Source organism: Mauremys mutica, chromosome 21 (genome assembly GCF_020497125.1).
Source record: "Mauremys mutica isolate MM-2020 ecotype Southern chromosome 21, ASM2049712v1, whole genome shotgun sequence".
Taxonomy (NCBI): Eukaryota; Metazoa; Chordata; order Testudines; family Geoemydidae; genus Mauremys; species Mauremys mutica.
In genome coordinates this window covers 4655928-4672537 of record NC_059092.1, presented here as the reverse complement: position 1 = coordinate 4672537, position 16610 = coordinate 4655928, and the positions used below count along the sequence as shown (strand labels likewise).

The following is a 16610-nucleotide window of genomic DNA, read 5'->3' as shown; positions in this document are numbered from 1 at the left end:
AATGCAGGTCTCCTGAGTTCCAGGCTTGGGCCTTGTCTGATGGAGCACACTGCCTTCCTCATGCATTAAATACATGGATACTTTCTTTTCTCTGCTTAATTTTGATTGCTTGCAGTTTTAAAGGTAGGGGAGATTAAAAGGGTTAAAAATGTTTTTGCTTGACAGAAATGACCACCCAAGAGACTCAGAACAGACAATAATCCCATTGCTTAATATGCCACTAGAAAGTGTTCAGATATCATGGTGCTGAGGGCGATATAAGAACCTATATAGAAGAGGAGAGAATCAAATTCTCTTCTGGTACAAATGAAACCAGTGGTGCTTGGTCATTCACTCAGCAGAGATCCTGGCTCTCAGTTTGTCTAGGCTTAGAGTTTTGTTGAACTTCCATCTTTGCATTCCATTGACCTCATTTTGGTGGGCTGTTGGTCAGTTTCCATTTCATGTTATTTCATTTGATGGCCACTGTTTTAGTCAACATTTGCCAAACTGACAACTAGCAAGACCTGCTTTACAGAGCAATGCAGCAGGCTCACAAAGATGACAGCTGCTCTTTTGTGGCTGTATTTATTTATTTACCAAACCTTCTTAGGTTATGTGAGGTTCCCTCAGAAGAGGGATTGCTCAGCATTCCTTTTCTGCATCTTTGTCCTTGAAAATGTCTGCATGCAGTTAAGAGAAATCCCACAATTGCCGTTGGTTTGGTTTCTGCTGTTTGTCATGAAATTGCTTTGATCAGACAGTTTGAGTTGAGTTTCCTAGGAAACCTGGAAAGCTTCTCCCTAGGAAGTTATAATGGTCCCCTCTCCTCCTTCACTCATTGGTGGGAACTGGACCTGGACCTGTCAAAGGAAACAGTGTGGTGCTGCAGCCAAAGAAATCAGAGATGCTGTTGATATTTGGAACCAAACCAAGAGGGAATGGCTTGAAAGCACTTCTCCACTATACCCTAGCAAAGAGCAGCGTTCCTTTCTGGTGCATAGCAAAGGGAGACACACTACCCAATGTCGCTTCAAAGGGGCATGATATGGCAACTTAGCCAGTATGGCCAGGCCCCAGCTAGTTAGGAGGACACCTCTGAAGGTTTAGTAGATATAACCTACAAGTGGCAGCACACTGGGAGAAAGAATATTCTGGATGAGAGGGGATATTGGGAGGCAGAAGCAGAATGATTTAGCAGTGAAAGGAGTTGGTTGGATCAGATGGGATGGAATCAGAAATAACAATAACCCAGACAGGTCTGTCTCACTGTCTTGCCATATAATGCCATAGGTTAAGACATGTGAATGTGTGATATTAGGATTCCCTTTCCTCTGATCCCCAAAAATCAATCATTTGGCTATGAAATGTACAATATATTCATCTGAAGGCTGCAGAGCATGAATCTCTCATTCATTCACCTCCTTCCTTTCAAAGCAATTTTGATAAGCATCTTCATGTACTAAGGATTGTGATCAATAACAGTGGTGCCCCCATATTGGATCCATTGTAAAAATTTTTTCCTTGGGAGGTCAGTGAGTACAGCCTTTTGCACAGCTGCCTGGAGACATGTGCCAGAGGATGCCCATTTAGCAATTCCTTTTCAGTAACAAGGCTTTCACCCTCAAGATATGCTCCACACCAATGATCCGCACCAATAAAAGACCATGTCCATTTCTTAACAAGCATCTGCCCCAAGCAAGTGGGAAGCTGATAAGCCAGAATGCACTGGCTGTAGAACTGAGCTACCTCAAGGCAATTAGCAGTTTTCCTTTTCTTTTCATGATCTCTCTTCTTCTAGATGCTACTGTCATAACATTTGCTCTGAGTGAAAGTCAGATTTCCATAAGAATAGAGTTCTGCTTAGAATGTGCCAGAGACGTTTCCAAATTAGCTCAGCCCCTCTCTTTGGGGAAAGCTAGATGATGTTTCACCTCTAATGCCTACAGCCAGGTGCGTAACCTTTTAGCAAGGCATGCATCTGAAACACCCGCAAACTCATGGGAGCAGGGAAGCTCAGCAGTGGATAAGAGGGATTTGGGTGGCATTTACAATATTTACCATAGGTTAACACAGAGGAAACAGAACATATCCCATCAACATTACTAACATGGGAGGTTTCAGGGCACTAAATGGTTTAGCAAACTGAGAATGGGATGTTTCAGAGTAGCAGCCGTGTTAGTCCGTATCCGCAAAAAGAACAGGAGGACTTGTGGCACCTTAGAGACTAACAAATGTATTTGAGCATAAGCTTTCATGGGCTGCATCCGAAGAAGTGGGCTGTAGCCCACGAAAGCTTAAATTTGTTAGTCTCTAAGGTGCCACAAGTGCTCCTGTTCTTTTTGAGAATTGGATGTGGAGCTCTCTCCGGCTACGTAGTCTGGCCCAGACTGGAACTAATCCAGAAGCCATTCCAAGCCACTTGCCATCTGTGTGAAACAAACCCTGTGTGAAACAAGGCAGCGAGCTTGGGGAGAAGTTTCAAAAGTGATTTAGACAGTAAGGACCCTACGTCAATAGGACTCCATTGTAAAATTTTCAAATGGGCTTAAATGACATAGGTCCCTAATCACACTGGTGAAGTGGAGCCTTAAACTCTGGGCTCCTCAGTGACATACTTTTGAAAATTTTACTCTTTGAGCCAAAGTGAACAGATGACCACAGCCCCAAAACACCATTACAATCATTTATGAGAACTACCAGAGTGAGTCAGAGCAATGGTCCGTCTAGCCCACTATCCTGGCTTCTGATAGCAGACGGTGCCAGATGCTTCAGAAGAAATGAACAGGTGATCCATCCCCTGTCGTCCAGTACCAGCTTCTAGCAGTCAGAATTCTAGGGACTCCCACAGCATGGGGTTGCGTCCCTGACCATCTTGGCTAATAGCCATTGATGGACCTGTCCTCCATGAACTTATCTCATTCTTCTTTAAACCCAGTTATACTTTTGACCTTTACAACATCCCCTGGCAATGAGTTCCACAGGTTGACTGTGCGTTGAGTGAAGCAGTACTTCCTTATGTTTGGCTAAAACCTGCTGCCTATTAATTTCATTGGGTGACCCCTGATTCTTGTGTTATGTGACCGGGTAACTAACACTTCCTTATTCACTTTCTCTGCACCAGTCATGATTTTATAGACCTCTGTCATATCCTCCCCTTGATCGTCTCGTTTCTAAGCTGAACAGTCCCAGCCATTTTAATCGCTCCTTGGATTATTAATTACTTATTTTACAGTAGTGTCTAGAGGCCCCCATTGTGCTGGGTGCTGCACAAGGACACAGAGAAACTGTCCCCTTATAGACCTAGCAGTAGACATAGACAAGATGTGGGAGGGGAAAGAGAGGTGAAGTGACTTACCCAAGGTCACGCAACAGGTCAGCAGCAGAGCTGAGAACAGAAACCAGATCTCCTGAGTCTGAGTGTGCTGCCCTCTCCGCTAAAGGATGATGCCTCCCTGCTGCTAGCCGTGGCTGGGTTCTGCAGGGGAATTTCCAGATGACCAGGATGACCAGCACGACTTTTCACAGAATCATAGAAATGTAGGGCATTTCAAGAGTCACCAGCTCCAGCCCCCTGTGCTGAGGCATGACCAGGTAAACCTAGACCGTCCCGGACAGGAGTTTGTCCACCCTGTTCTTAAAAACCTCCACAACCTCCTTTGGAAGCCTATTCCAGAGCTTTACTCCCCTAACATCTAACCTAAACATCTGGGAACTACACGGAGCGCAACCAGCTAATTTCACACTGGCACAAAGTAGTTGTTGGATGTTAAGGACTTTGGTCATTGTCTATCTGGGCTACTTCAAAGCCAGTAACTTGGAGGAGAGTGATCATGGCAAACAGAACCCTTCTCCTGAGCCACTTACACCCACCCTGCCCCCGCAAAGATTTTGTTTGCATTTTATCATCATATTTAGAGGGAAGCAGAAATAACAGATGAGGATTGACGTCTGTCCACACACTGGCCTACTTCCCACAGAAGTAAACCTCTCATAAGCCTACCTGATGCAATGATAGCAAAGGAAAGGTTGGCAATAGCTTCTTTGACGTAAGTATCTCCCTGCTTATTCTTCAGGATGGTCATAGCCCTGGAGTGGCAGTGAGTTTGCATCAGCTTCCGGTCTTCGTCTTTGAAAATATCCATGATCAGCAGGAGGCAGGAAGTGTCTCCGATTTGGATCACTTTCTTTAGCAACTTAACAAGGGCAGAGAAAAAGGGGAGGAGGGTTAAATGGACATACAGGGAAATCAGAAAGGATCAGAGGCAGCTGGACTGTGGGCACAGACGCAGGTAAACACTCCTGAGTCTAACAGTCTGGGATTGAGCTAGAGCAGGTATTTCTCAGCCAGGGCTCATGATCCCCAGGGACAGTGATGAAAAGCAGGGAGGGGTGGGGTAGGATGGAGTCACAAAGTGTCAACATTTTTATTCCAATTCTAAAGCAAGGAAAAAAAACATTTTCCAAATAACTTCAGTGCAGCCCAAACCTTCCAAGTATGTGAGGTCAAATACGGGAGTTGTAACTTCGCCCCTTTCACATCCACACAGGGGAGCTTGCCACCTTGCTCTCCTGCCAACCCTCACCCTTCAAGGTCCAGTATTCCCTGTCCATCTCTTGAAACACACACACAAATAAATTCCATGGGCTTTGCATTGCTGTGGTTAACACACTTTTTACTTTCCCCTTTATAATAAATGTAAAGGGAGGGATGACATAGACATGTTTGACTTTCCACAAGAGACTGTCAGCCTGGAGAGGTTAACAGACACGGAGCGAGAGCCTATCATTTAGAAGGGTCGCCAATCTCAAAGTAGACTCCACATCATGAGGAAATAACCAGTCTGGCAATACAATACTTGGGCGTTCAAATGCAACAGCATGTCATTCTCAGGATAATCTCATGTCCTAGAAGAACATAAGAGTGGCCATACGTTGAGTCAGACCAAAGGTCCATCTAGCCCAGTACCCTGTCTTCCGACAGCAGCCAATGCCAGGTGCCCCAGAGGGAATTAACAGAACAGGGAATCAAGTGATCCATCCCCTGTCGCCCATTCCCAGCTTCTGGCAAACAGAGCTAATGGCAGGGGCGGCTCCAGGTACCAGCACGCCAAGCGCGTGCTTGGGGCGGCAAGCCACGGGGGACGCTCTGCCGGTCGCCGCGAGGGCGGCAGGCAGGCTGCCTTCAGCGGCTTGCCAGCGGAGGGTCCGCGGGCATACCGCCGAAGGCAGCCTGCCTGCCGTGCTTGGGGCGGCAAAATGCCTAGAGCTGCCCCTGGCTTATGGACACCATCCTTGTCCATCCTGGCTAATAGCCATTGGTGGCCCCATCCTCCATGAATTTATTGTGTTCTTTTTTCAACCCTGTTATAGTCTTGGCCTTCACAACATCCTCTGGCAAAGAGTTCCACAGGTTGACTGTGCGTTGTGTGAAAAAAATATTTCCTTTTGTTTGTTTTAAACCGGCTGCCTATTAATTTGGTGGCCCCTAGTTCTTGTGTTATGAGAAGGAGTAAATAACACTTCCTTATTTACTTTTTCCACACCAGTCATGATTTAACAGACCTCTATCATACCTCCCTTGGTCGTCTTTTTTCCAAGCTGAAAAGTCCCAGTCTTTTTAATCTCTCTCTGTGAGCACTACTCTCTCTTGCTCTGGATGGGCCAAGAAACATGGAAACAGCAGACATTTTGAAATAAAGGCAGGAAAAATGTTATCCAAAATTCCAAGCTTTGGAGTAGATTTGCTTTGAATTTGAGGAGAAAGCTTGGGTTGGTTCTTATTAGAGATGGTAAAGAAAAGGGAAAAGAATTGTGAAAAAATTCACAACATTCAAAGAGAGCTGAACCGAACCATAATGGCCCCAAAGAGATTCGGTCTGTGGAGAGACTGGGGGAAGAATCTCAGTTACTTATCTGGGCCACAAAAGCAAAAACCAAGGAATTCATGAAAAGTCATCAAAGAACCACTCTTGGTTAGTACTTTTTACAGCTGAACTGACAATTAGGGTAAATGTGTAGGTCCAATTATCACAACAGAGGGATTCTTCCCTCTAATGTCCCCTATGGTGCTGAAGGCCACTGTGCTGCTATCTTTTGGATGATAACACATAAACCGATCATTAAAGATCCCATTTACAGTATTCACAGGAAGAACAATGTTCTGGCTAAATTCCAACTCAGAAAAATCACATTCGACTATGGTAAGTTCTCTGTGCACTTTCAGCCAGGTACTGTATTGACTGTTCAAAAAGTGGCTGTGCTCTGTTACACTTCGCCACAGATGAATGCATTTTAGTGGTGGGTGACATGAACTTCATTTCATTCGCAAAGAGCTTTTGGGATGGAAGGTTGCTGGGTAAAGGTCAGGTTATCTTTATTACCTCCTTTTAGAAAGTGTGCTTTCCATTGCACCAGAAAGGCAACTTCACAACTTGGATAGGCATTTTTTCATATAAAACATGGTGCAAATAGAATAAAGAGGCATTGAAGTCAAAATGAACGTAGTGATTTCAGATGCTCCCTTCCCCGCACCCCTTAGGTACCAATTCTGATGAGAAAAAGCTGAACTAGGCTCCATTCTTCACTGCCATATGCATGCAGCTGTCAAATCTCACCACTCCAGGATTGCACCTACCCTATACACTTCTGCAGTGATGGACACTTACTACAAAACGAGTGCAGGCGGAGTAGTGCAGGCATGTGAGCTGCCACATTATGGGGCAGGTGGCAGTGAAGGAAATTTGCTGCTGTTTTTCAGACACTGATCTTCAGGATTTTCTCAGTGTTCCTGATGGCTATGAAAGCTTGTAAGACTTGGAAAATTGTGGAAAGGAAAGAAAAACTTCCACAAGAAGTTTTATGCCATCAGTTTCAGAGTTCAAGTGGGATTCCATCATGGAATATGCCCCCTTGGGTAACATGTCCTGGCCAAAGAATAAAGCAATGGATTTTCAACCACTGTTTTTGTGCACATCCAAAAGGGAAAAAAATGGTGACTCCAAATAACAAGTACATTAAAAAGTTTGTTGAAAGTCAGACTTTCCAAGGACTATATGTGAACTCTGAGTGGTATCATTCACTCAGAGCTCTCACATTCTCAGCACAAAGCACAGAAGTTTTATGCTCCACAGGGAAAAAATAACACATTTGGTTTGGTGGAATACTTTTCTCCTTTTCATCTGGAGGATTTATTACATAGTTTAAAAATGCAACAGTGTCCTCTGCTGGCAAACTCCGGTCATTTAACTGTTTAATCTTGGCAGTTATATCTGCTTAGCAGAAATAGAAATTCTCGAATCCCTTCCAATTTAACAAGCAATCTCCTTACGCCCACAAGCATTTGTCTCTTTTATCCAAGGACCCACAAACACTTCTGCTAGTGATATTATATTAAGCTGAATATTTTTCTTACTCTATTTATATTTTAGTGGCACCTGCAATATGCTAGGCTCCACCTTGATCTGCAGGAAGACACACTTTCTGACCAGGGAGCTCCCATTCTAAAGTAGGCAAGTCTTATTAATTATTATCACATTTGGATCAAATGAAATGCGGAAGTTAAAGAACTTGTTAAAGTTCATGCAGCAAGTTTTTGTCCAGGAATCACAGGTGTCCTGACTCCTAGAGCTTTGCTGTAGCCGATAGATTCAGTGCCACTGCCAGCACTGTGCATCAGATCATGGCTACTGATTTCCTCCTCCATACATATATGTGCCACTGATGCTCTCACCCTGGGATGCCATACATTGTTAGGAAGGTACGATGAGTGGATGTGGTTTTACTGTGGCAAAACACTTCTTCCTAGAGTTTCCAAACTTGGTTTCAGTGGGAGCTGTGTGTATGCAATGAACATGATAACCAGTCTGCAGGTGCTAAGAGGAAGATTCTGAATATCAGCTTACCTTGGAACTTGGGTGCTCTTTAAGACAAGCTGTTACCTAAAACCAGAGAGGGGAAGGGACCTCTGGTTCTCTTAGTAAGTACCAACCAGGGTCAGAGCTAGAAATGGAGTTCATTGTACCCCAACTTCCTAGTCACTCACCTTCCTGGTAGCTTTTCACCTGATGGGTCAAGTATTAGGTTTCCTAGGTGGGGTTGGTGAGGGAATTAGATATTCTCAGATTTTAGGTGAACGTAGGATTTAAACTGCATTTCTCAATCAAGGATTTCCACCTGTGTGTAGAGTGAATCCACAGAGACTCGGTGGCAGACAGTAATTTTTTACCCATCCACTAGGGAATACATTTCATAAGATTACTGCCTTATTTACAGGGCCATAAACACAGACACGTTCTCTGCTTTCAAGAGACATGAATCTGCTAGCCTGTGAGCTCCTAAAATAAGGCAACAGTTTGCAGATCTTCTTGCTGCCTCGTAGCCACCGGGAAAGAGTCGCAGAGACTCATTAGCAAGACTAGGTAGCTGCAGAAGAAAGGCAATAGCTATTTCCTTCCCTTTTAAGGGAAAATTACCAATCCATCAATGATATTACCACCACAGCAGCACATTCAATCATGCTCTATCTAGTTAAAAGGCTCTGATGAAAGGTGTCATTAAATGCAATGTGATGAATGGGCTGCATTTGGTTATGTCCTTGCACAGCCTGTGTTACGATCCAAGAGCTTCCCCTTCCAAGCCTGAGTTTGGATCATAAAAGTTCTGTTAGTGGCTGGGATACTTAAATCTAATTTTAGCTCTGAACTTCACCATGTCTCCAACCCTGAGTCTGCTGCTATGGAGTCTTACTGCACACCAGAGATTTTAATTTAAGACGTGAGATGCACTTGACCAGGACTGTATTATTTTTGGTCACAATAAGGATGTTATCCCACATGTGCATGGCACTATTTGTGCCAAAGGCTCCACACTGCTGGGTGAAGGGATCCGTAAGTAGGTCCACTGTAACTAGCCACAGGGAAGTGACGAAGCCCTGGGAATTCATCGGAAACTTTGCACTCCCCAGAATTAGAGCGGGTTGACAAGTTTTGAATTTGAAAATCTCCAGCAAGAAAAGGGACTAATTTTTCACGAAAACGTTCATGAAAGATTAACCCATTTTCCAAGCAGCTCGCCCCAGAGCTGTGCCAATATTCTTGTCCCAGATCACGACGCACAAATAGTTCATTTCTCGCAAACACCACTCAGTGTGTACATACGGCATCCCTAACATCAGCCAACGAGACCTGTGGACTCCCCATTCATGTCACCCACAGGACTTTGTCTTGCCCGTGTTGCCAGCCAGATACTTTTTTACCTGAGTCCCATCATACAAGAAGCCTTTCTTCAGCTGCAGCAGCGCCAGCCTGGCCAGGATGGAAGATCTCTGGGGATTCCTAGAGAGGGCGACCAAGAGGATTCTGTGAGCTTCTTCCACCCGATCCAGCTGGTACAGGGCATCAGCACACAGGATCTGAGATGCTTCATCAGAAGGGTCCAGCTCCATCAAGAGAGACGCCAGCTGGTGAACCCCAAAAGCATCCCTGCATAAACAAAGGAAGAACTGCTCGTAGTTCTGGTGGAGCTTCTCTATCGGTCAGACAGTGCAGCTGGCTCTGAATGAGCCCTGTACTAAAATGGCAGCCAAACTTCACTGTCTCCAGCAACGGTGAACTTCCTGTCGCTTAAACATTTGAGCCACATTGTAAACATTTCATCAAATGCCTATTTGCAAATGAGCTTATAAGTACAGGTAAAAGCCTGGCTCCAAAAGAGGGTACAGGTCCATGATGGGGACTCCTAGACACCATTCAATACAAATAATAAAAATAGCAAGTATAGAACATAATGTATTATCTCAGTTGAAGAACTAAAAATTGCTATAAAACACTAACACATGTACATGGGAACAGACTTGTTAGACAGCCTCCTGCTTTAAGAACACTGGAGTGGGACTTAGGAGATCTGGGTTTTAGTCCAGGCTCTGCTGTTGGGTGACTATGTGGAAATCATTTTCTTTCTGTGCCTCAGTTTCCCAATTTGTAAAATGGTGATAATGATACTGACCTGCTTTGTAAAGGGCTTTGAGATCTACTGAAGCAAAATGCTATATTGACTTAGCTATTATAAATAAGAGACCTCTCTAAAGTATCCCCAATTGTATAGGCCAAACTCTGCTGTCAGAGTGGGATATTCCATTTGCCACCAAATTTCTAAACTCATTTCTTTTCCAATCTTTAGAGCTGGTCAGAAAATAGTTGAGTATTTTCCAGGAAGAATATAGAAAGAAATGAAAAAAATAGTGGTTTTGAAAATGTTTTACAGCAATTTTCTGTTTCTTTGGCTGAAAAACTGAAAACTGGAGACAAATGTTTTTGGTTTTCAATTCATCTTTGAAAAAGTTGACAATTTATAAAGAAATAAAATTTTTCACAACCCCTTCCGCCCCTCCCCCCTGCAGAAAGCCATTTTTCATTAAAAAAAATCAACTGAAAAATACAACCAGCTCTGCTAATCTTATTTATAGCACCCTCCCCGGGAGAAAGTAGAGCAGAAGCGTAAATGGATTTAGATGCCATAACTCTGCTTTGATTTGTTTTTCCACTTAAGTGTTACATTAATTAATTTAGCATTGGACAATGGTACCAGACTGCGAGCCCTGGGTAGGAACTTACTCTTTTATCCTCAAACCAGGTGCAGCACAGATAGCAGAAAATCAAGCCTCCCCTGCAATCATTCATCCCTGATCTGGTAGGACCTCTTTTAGAGCACTTAGGAGAGTTGTCTCCATGGCCCATTCAGGGCTTGAACTCTGCTGAGACTTCCAGTGCGGGGGCCTATTAGCACCAAAAATGACTGACTGTTTTGGTGATGTGGATATCTACTCCATGAGAAACCAGAGTGAGATCCCTCCATCTCATTTCATCAAGGACACTGAGCAGCCCTCAGATGTTAATGGCTTTTGCCCACTACCAGTTTAGGCTGGGTTCCCACCAACTGGTGACCTAGACATGAAAGGGTCTGTATCCCATTCCCCTCCACCTGAACAATCAACCTGCCCATGCCATACCCTTCTTTTGTCAGGAATCCATTCAGTCCTGCTCCTTTCTTTTGCCTGAAGGCTGAGCTGCCTTTTGGAGATGGTTTTTTCTGGAGTATCTTCTGCCCTTCTTCCTGGAGCACCTTCAGGAGCAGCCCTCTTTGGTTCCAAGGCACATAGGACTTGACAGTGAGGATGGTTTCATCTAATCTCAGTCGACAGGCAGTGATATAATCCAGGGCCGTGAGGTAAGGACTGCCAACCAAAATCCGGATGAGTCCCCGCCCGCACAGGGCTTTCACACAACTGTTGGGGTGTGGGGAGTCATGCTCGATGACCTTCTGGAAGTCCAGCAGGGCTTGCTGACAGTCATTGGCGTGGAGGTAACAAAACCCTCGCAGGACCAGGAGGCTGTTGTAATAAGTATTCTGGTCAGACTCCAAGAGGTGGCTGCAGATCCTCAGAGCGCTGTTGACTTGCTTGCTCAGCAGCTGGCAATCTGCCAGCCGGACACTCAGCTCACGCCTGGACCCTGGGGCGATCTGAATGAGGAACTGGAGAGTGTGGATGACTGGGGAAAGCAGTTCTGTGCCAGCATCATCTCGGAGCTCAGGCCGAGTACGCACAGCTTCTCTGTAGGCCGCAAACTCTACATCCAGGACAGCTCTGGCCTGTTCTTTAATCCTCTCAGTGGCGCAAGATGAGAAAAGCTCATCAAAGTGCTGCTTTGCTTGGCCAGGGTTTATCTTGAAGGCGTTTATCAAGTCCTGCATCATCTCCCGTGTCCGCCCACCCAAGGAGAAGTAAGCAGCGGCCCGGCCTAGGAGGACACCCAAAGCTCTCTCATCTCCGAGCTTGCTACCAGCAGATAAGGCCTCCATAGCTTTGCTGTAAACTGCCACACACTCCTCGAATTTGTGTTTCTCATAGAGGTACGCGGCCTGTGCCTGGCATACCTGGATGCCATTCGGTGCCACGGCAACAAGGAAGTCATAACAGTCACCCAACTGGCCATCCAAAGCCCTGCTATCTGGGCCTGTCTCCCGGTGCACTGAGAGGTAATCAGAGAAGGTCTGGATCACCAGTGGCAGGTGTTCCCTCTGCCTGCTGCGTACATATGCCACCGTCTCAGCCCGGTGCGTCACGAAAGCTTGGATATAGTCCACAACTCCGTTCCCAGATTGCTTCCCCAACAGCATCCAGGCCAAAGCCCTCGTCAGCAGCAGCTCCACTGAGTGTTTGGGATGAAAGCTGAGCAGGGCATTGCACCGGCTCACCACGTCTTCATAGTGCCCCTGCCTGAGCATGGCCTCTAGCTTGAATACAGAGGAAGCCAAGTTGTTGGGGCTTAGGGTGGATAGGAAGACTGCAGCTATTCCCACGTTGAGTGACACAATGGCCAAGTTGTTGCAGTGTATCCTGGGAATCTGACTCTTGCCTGTGCACCACGTCTCCAGGGTAGCTATCACTTTCTCCCAGGGCCCCTTCCTAAGGGACTTTACTTTCTGCACTGCCAGGAGTGCACTGCAGCTGAATGCAGCCATGTAGAAAGCCGTGGCTAGCGGCAGCTCATCCATGGCTAGGTGCTGGTCCCCTTCCTTGCAGAGCTGTGTAGCAAGCTCCTGAGCTGACATTCTGAACACAGAGGCATTTACATCTTCAGCAAGTGTGGTTTCACACACAGCCCTTTCGGGTGCCTGTGGAACAGAAATTAGAGCAGTTAGAACTAAGCACATTGCCACAGTTCATGGGTAGCCGTTGTTTTTTTCTAAGCCATCAAATTGACAGACACAAACAAGGGTCTCAGATGTTTTGAAGGTCACAGAGTCGTACAAAGAGCAAAAAAATTGGTCACTGAAAAGTATGCACCTATAACCAAAAAACGGTCCCTCCTCCAAGAGCTCACGATCTAGGGATATGATGGTAGACCTGGGGTGGATACAAGAATCAGGGGGAGCACAGAATAGGCTACACAGATCTGCATGTGGAACAGAGAGGAGACATTTGCCCTCAGTATTTAATGCTGAATTTTGTTGTTAAATTCCATTTGACAACATATATGAAATATTTTCAGCGTCAAATATTGGAGAGGAGGAATTTAAACATACTTGTGTAATAAACAAACCTACCATTACTCTGCTGCTGTCTTCTAACTATCTCCCTTCGCCATCAAGCACATCTTTCTCTAGCCTCCAAACCACAGAGGGCCGTTCCCTCCCTTCCCCCAACCATGCTTTTGGACCCGTTGTATTAATTTAGATGGAACATATGGGCCCAAAGAGTCAAAGGTGTTAACATAATCCAGTCACTGTCCAACATTAAACAGTTTTAAATGAAGTTTGAGGTTTGGGATGCAGAGACCTCAGCTTGGTAAACCCATCATTACAAACCATTTAAACCTTTTATGAAAGATACAGAAAGCAAGAGAAAATAGTTAAAGCATTGGAAAGGTAAAGTATTAAGTAAGGCTTTCATTTTTAACACCACCTCTTGTTCCCTTTCCCTTTTGCTGGAGAGAGTTTTTAGAAGGAGCCACCCTCCCCTTGTTTGACAGTCTATCAGAGGGTATCAAAGATGGCAATCATAGGGGAAAAGAGAAGAAGTTAGCTGAGATGGGATGGAGCTGCTGTTATTGCTGCTGTTGTGAAGGTCCAATCCCGTTTCCTAAGAAGATAAAACAAGACAAATGCTCACAAAAGTGGAAAGAAAGGAACAGCAAAGCAGGAAAATGCAGCTTCTGGCTTTGGTATTGCAGGAAAACCAGGCCCAGCACATAGTCTTATCAGCCACTCCGAGACCTGGCAAACAGCACCACGCCCACAGCGCAAGCCTTCGGGACATCAGTCTCATATCTCACCCCAGAGACAGCAATCCGCCCCAATGGCACATCAGTGAAGTAGTTCAGGTCTAATTTCTGAATCCCCAGCTCTCAGTAAATTCACCATCCCTCATTGGCTTCCATGAGAACAGAGGCTACACAGCACCGTTTACCTGACCAGCAAGCGCAAAGGTATATAGCCAGCTTTGGGCCCACAGAAGATACCATTTGGGGCCCTGTAGTTGGTGCCTTTTATAACTTGTTTCCCAAAACATTTGCTGCATCATCCAAACTGAATGTTTACAATTTTTTTTTTAAAGAGGAAATAAAGTGGATGCGCAGAATGCCAGTTCTTTGGTGCTGGGGCTGTATTTTCATTTTGTGCGCGTGCAGCGCCTAGCTCAATGGGGGTTAATTTCCAAATGCCCTTCCCTGATTCAGGCGTTTGCTCTGTCCGACTCTGCTCTGATCTGTGCTCCTCCCATCCCTTTGTCTGACCCCCTCCCACCTCCCCCCACCTGCACTGCACCATCAGACTCCTTCTGACAGCCGGACGCTGGGAAAGAAACACCCCCCCCGCACTGCTTTGCCTGCTGTTGGCCATTCCTCAGACATTGTTGCTTTTCTGGGCACGCGGGGAAAGGGAGGAGGCAATTTCCAGCCTGTCTTTGTTTCTGAAGCTGGGGGGTTGGGTGTGTGTGTGTGGGGTGAGGCGGGGGGCAGACTATTGGCACAAGTAGCCAAGTCTGCGTGGATTCTCCCCAGCTTTGGGATTGGAGGGGATGGGGGGGGTCAGATTCTCTCCTCCCACTACAAAAAGATGGGAATCTACAAAGGTTAGACGGGGACCAAACCCAGAGCAGCTCACTCCCCAGACAATGGGACAGAAGAGCAGAGGAAACAGAGGGCAGGGGGCCGGGGGAGACGGGCACAAGCAGGGCCTGGGAACTCACGTCTGAACACGCTCATGCGGTGGAGGTGCAGGGTGATCTCGGAGATTCCTTGCGGCTGCACTCAGGAGAAGTGGCTGCTGCCGGGAGAGATGGGGTGAGAACTGGCTGGCTCCGTTCATCCTGCCACATGCCCTGTTACCCAGGAGACGGTAAACACTAACACAGGCTTCTGTTCCCGCAGGCAGGGGATGGCTGCACAGTGCAGGCATCAGGCCATGGCTGGCGCACTGGGGGGGCTCGAAGCCTGAGCTGCCAGATCTATCTATCTATCTATCTATCTATCCCTACACACCCCATCTATCTATCTGTCTATCTATCTATCCCTACACACCCCATCTATCTATCTGTCTATCTATCTATCCCTACACACCCCATCCATCTATCTATCTATCTATCTATCCCTACACACCCCATCCATCTATCTATCTATTTCTATACACCCCATCTATCTATCTATCTATCTATCTATCTATCTATCTATCTATCTATCTATCTATCTATCTATCTATCTAATGATGCTTGCAGTCCCTTCTAACCCTATGATTCTATCTCTCTGTCCTACTACTCTCATGCAGTGTAGTTGTAGCCAGGTTGGTCCCAGGACATTAGAGAGACAAGATGCATGAGGTAATGTCATTTATTGGACCAGCTTCTGTTGGTGAGAGAGACCAGTTTTTACCTCACCCACCTGGTCTCAGCTAGACTTTGCTGCTGGGCTGATGTAGCTACGACCTAGCTGCAATCCCCCCCCAAAGGAGGTGCTTTGCTGTCATGGCAGAGGCATGTCATTGTCTCCCTTCTGCTCCCCATCTGGAGTCGGGTGAGACAGTGATGAAGTGGTGCCCAAAGTCATTCACCAGGGCTTTGCTGAGCTCCCTGACATGGCAGCTCCACGTCGCAGAAGCAGCTCGCAGTGTTATGGAGGAGGAAGTGTCAGGCCACAATACGGCATCTTTCTGCTGAATATCGCAAGGCGCTCTGTAAATGTGGGTCATTCAAATCCCACAGGGAGTTGGCTTCCTAACTTTCTTGGGCTCCTATGACAATGCCAGCCTCTGTCATTATTCAGGGAAAATGCCCATTGCAATCAGTGGTGGGGTCTGGCCCATGAAAAATGGAGAGGGAACTTCAAGATTTGGTCGAGGATAAATGGAAAAAAATTAATCATTTTTTAAAAATATGTTTTTTTTTCAAATGTAACCATTTGGTCTCACCCAGAATGGCCGTTCTTAGGTTCTTATATTCATTCCCTGGCGGATTAGACTGCAAACACAGTGTGCAGTATGTGGATGGGCAGCCAGGAAGGGAACCTGACATGTAAATAGAAAATGAAACTGACCACTCGATTTTCACTGTCCAAAATAGTGAAATGTGGAAAGGGAGCAAACAGATTCAATGGTGCACAATGGATTTTTGATATTATTAGTCACTGGTAAGGTATATTTTTCCGGATGTGGCTCGCCTGACAGTGCTCGTACAAACCAGAAATGATTCTGAAGTCCAGCTTTTCCTTGATCTGTATTCTTTGACATTCAGAGGGGAAAAAATTCCCTATGATGAATATAGATTTTTTTGACAGTTTATTAAGAGATTGCCCATTACTTGGCTTTGATTACTTTCATTTTAATTATCCTAATGAGTCATCAAGAAATAATTTAGTACTGCTGTCACATCAGGCCATAGGTGATATTGCTAGGAAAGACCGGAAGGCATAAAAAGGAACAGTTCTGCAATAGAAATCACATTAGCAAGGGCTGAGTTGATCAAACACATGGGCCTCATCCCTCCTTCACTGTGGTTCGAGCTCAGCTTGTGGGAATGAACACAATGAGGCTGGTGCTCTCGATGGGTTGCGGTCCATGTTTCAAAAATCATTTCCCAT

At 45.7% G+C, this 16610-nt stretch overlaps 1 protein-coding gene across 2 annotated transcripts in view; it reads right to left on the bottom strand.

Annotated features, from left to right (window-relative positions):
• TTC34 (tetratricopeptide repeat domain 34) overlaps window positions 1-14853 on the bottom strand; it is a 44231-nt gene extending 29378 nt beyond the window's left edge. The window contains exons 1-4 of one of the 2 annotated variants that reach the window (XM_044996446.1): window positions 14729-14853; window positions 10988-12654; window positions 9236-9461; window positions 3983-4175 (exon numbers count right to left, since the gene is read on the bottom strand). In XM_044996446.1, coding sequence (XP_044852381.1) covers window positions 3983-4175; window positions 9236-9461; window positions 10988-12591 — 2023 coding nt within the window. In that variant the 5' untranslated portion in view covers window positions 12592-12654; window positions 14729-14853. The remainder of the gene's footprint in view (window positions 1-3982; window positions 4176-9235; window positions 9462-10987; window positions 12655-14728) is intronic. The other variant, XM_044996447.1, reaches the window with a different exon arrangement.
• Between the last annotated feature and the right edge of the window lie 1757 nt (window positions 14854-16610).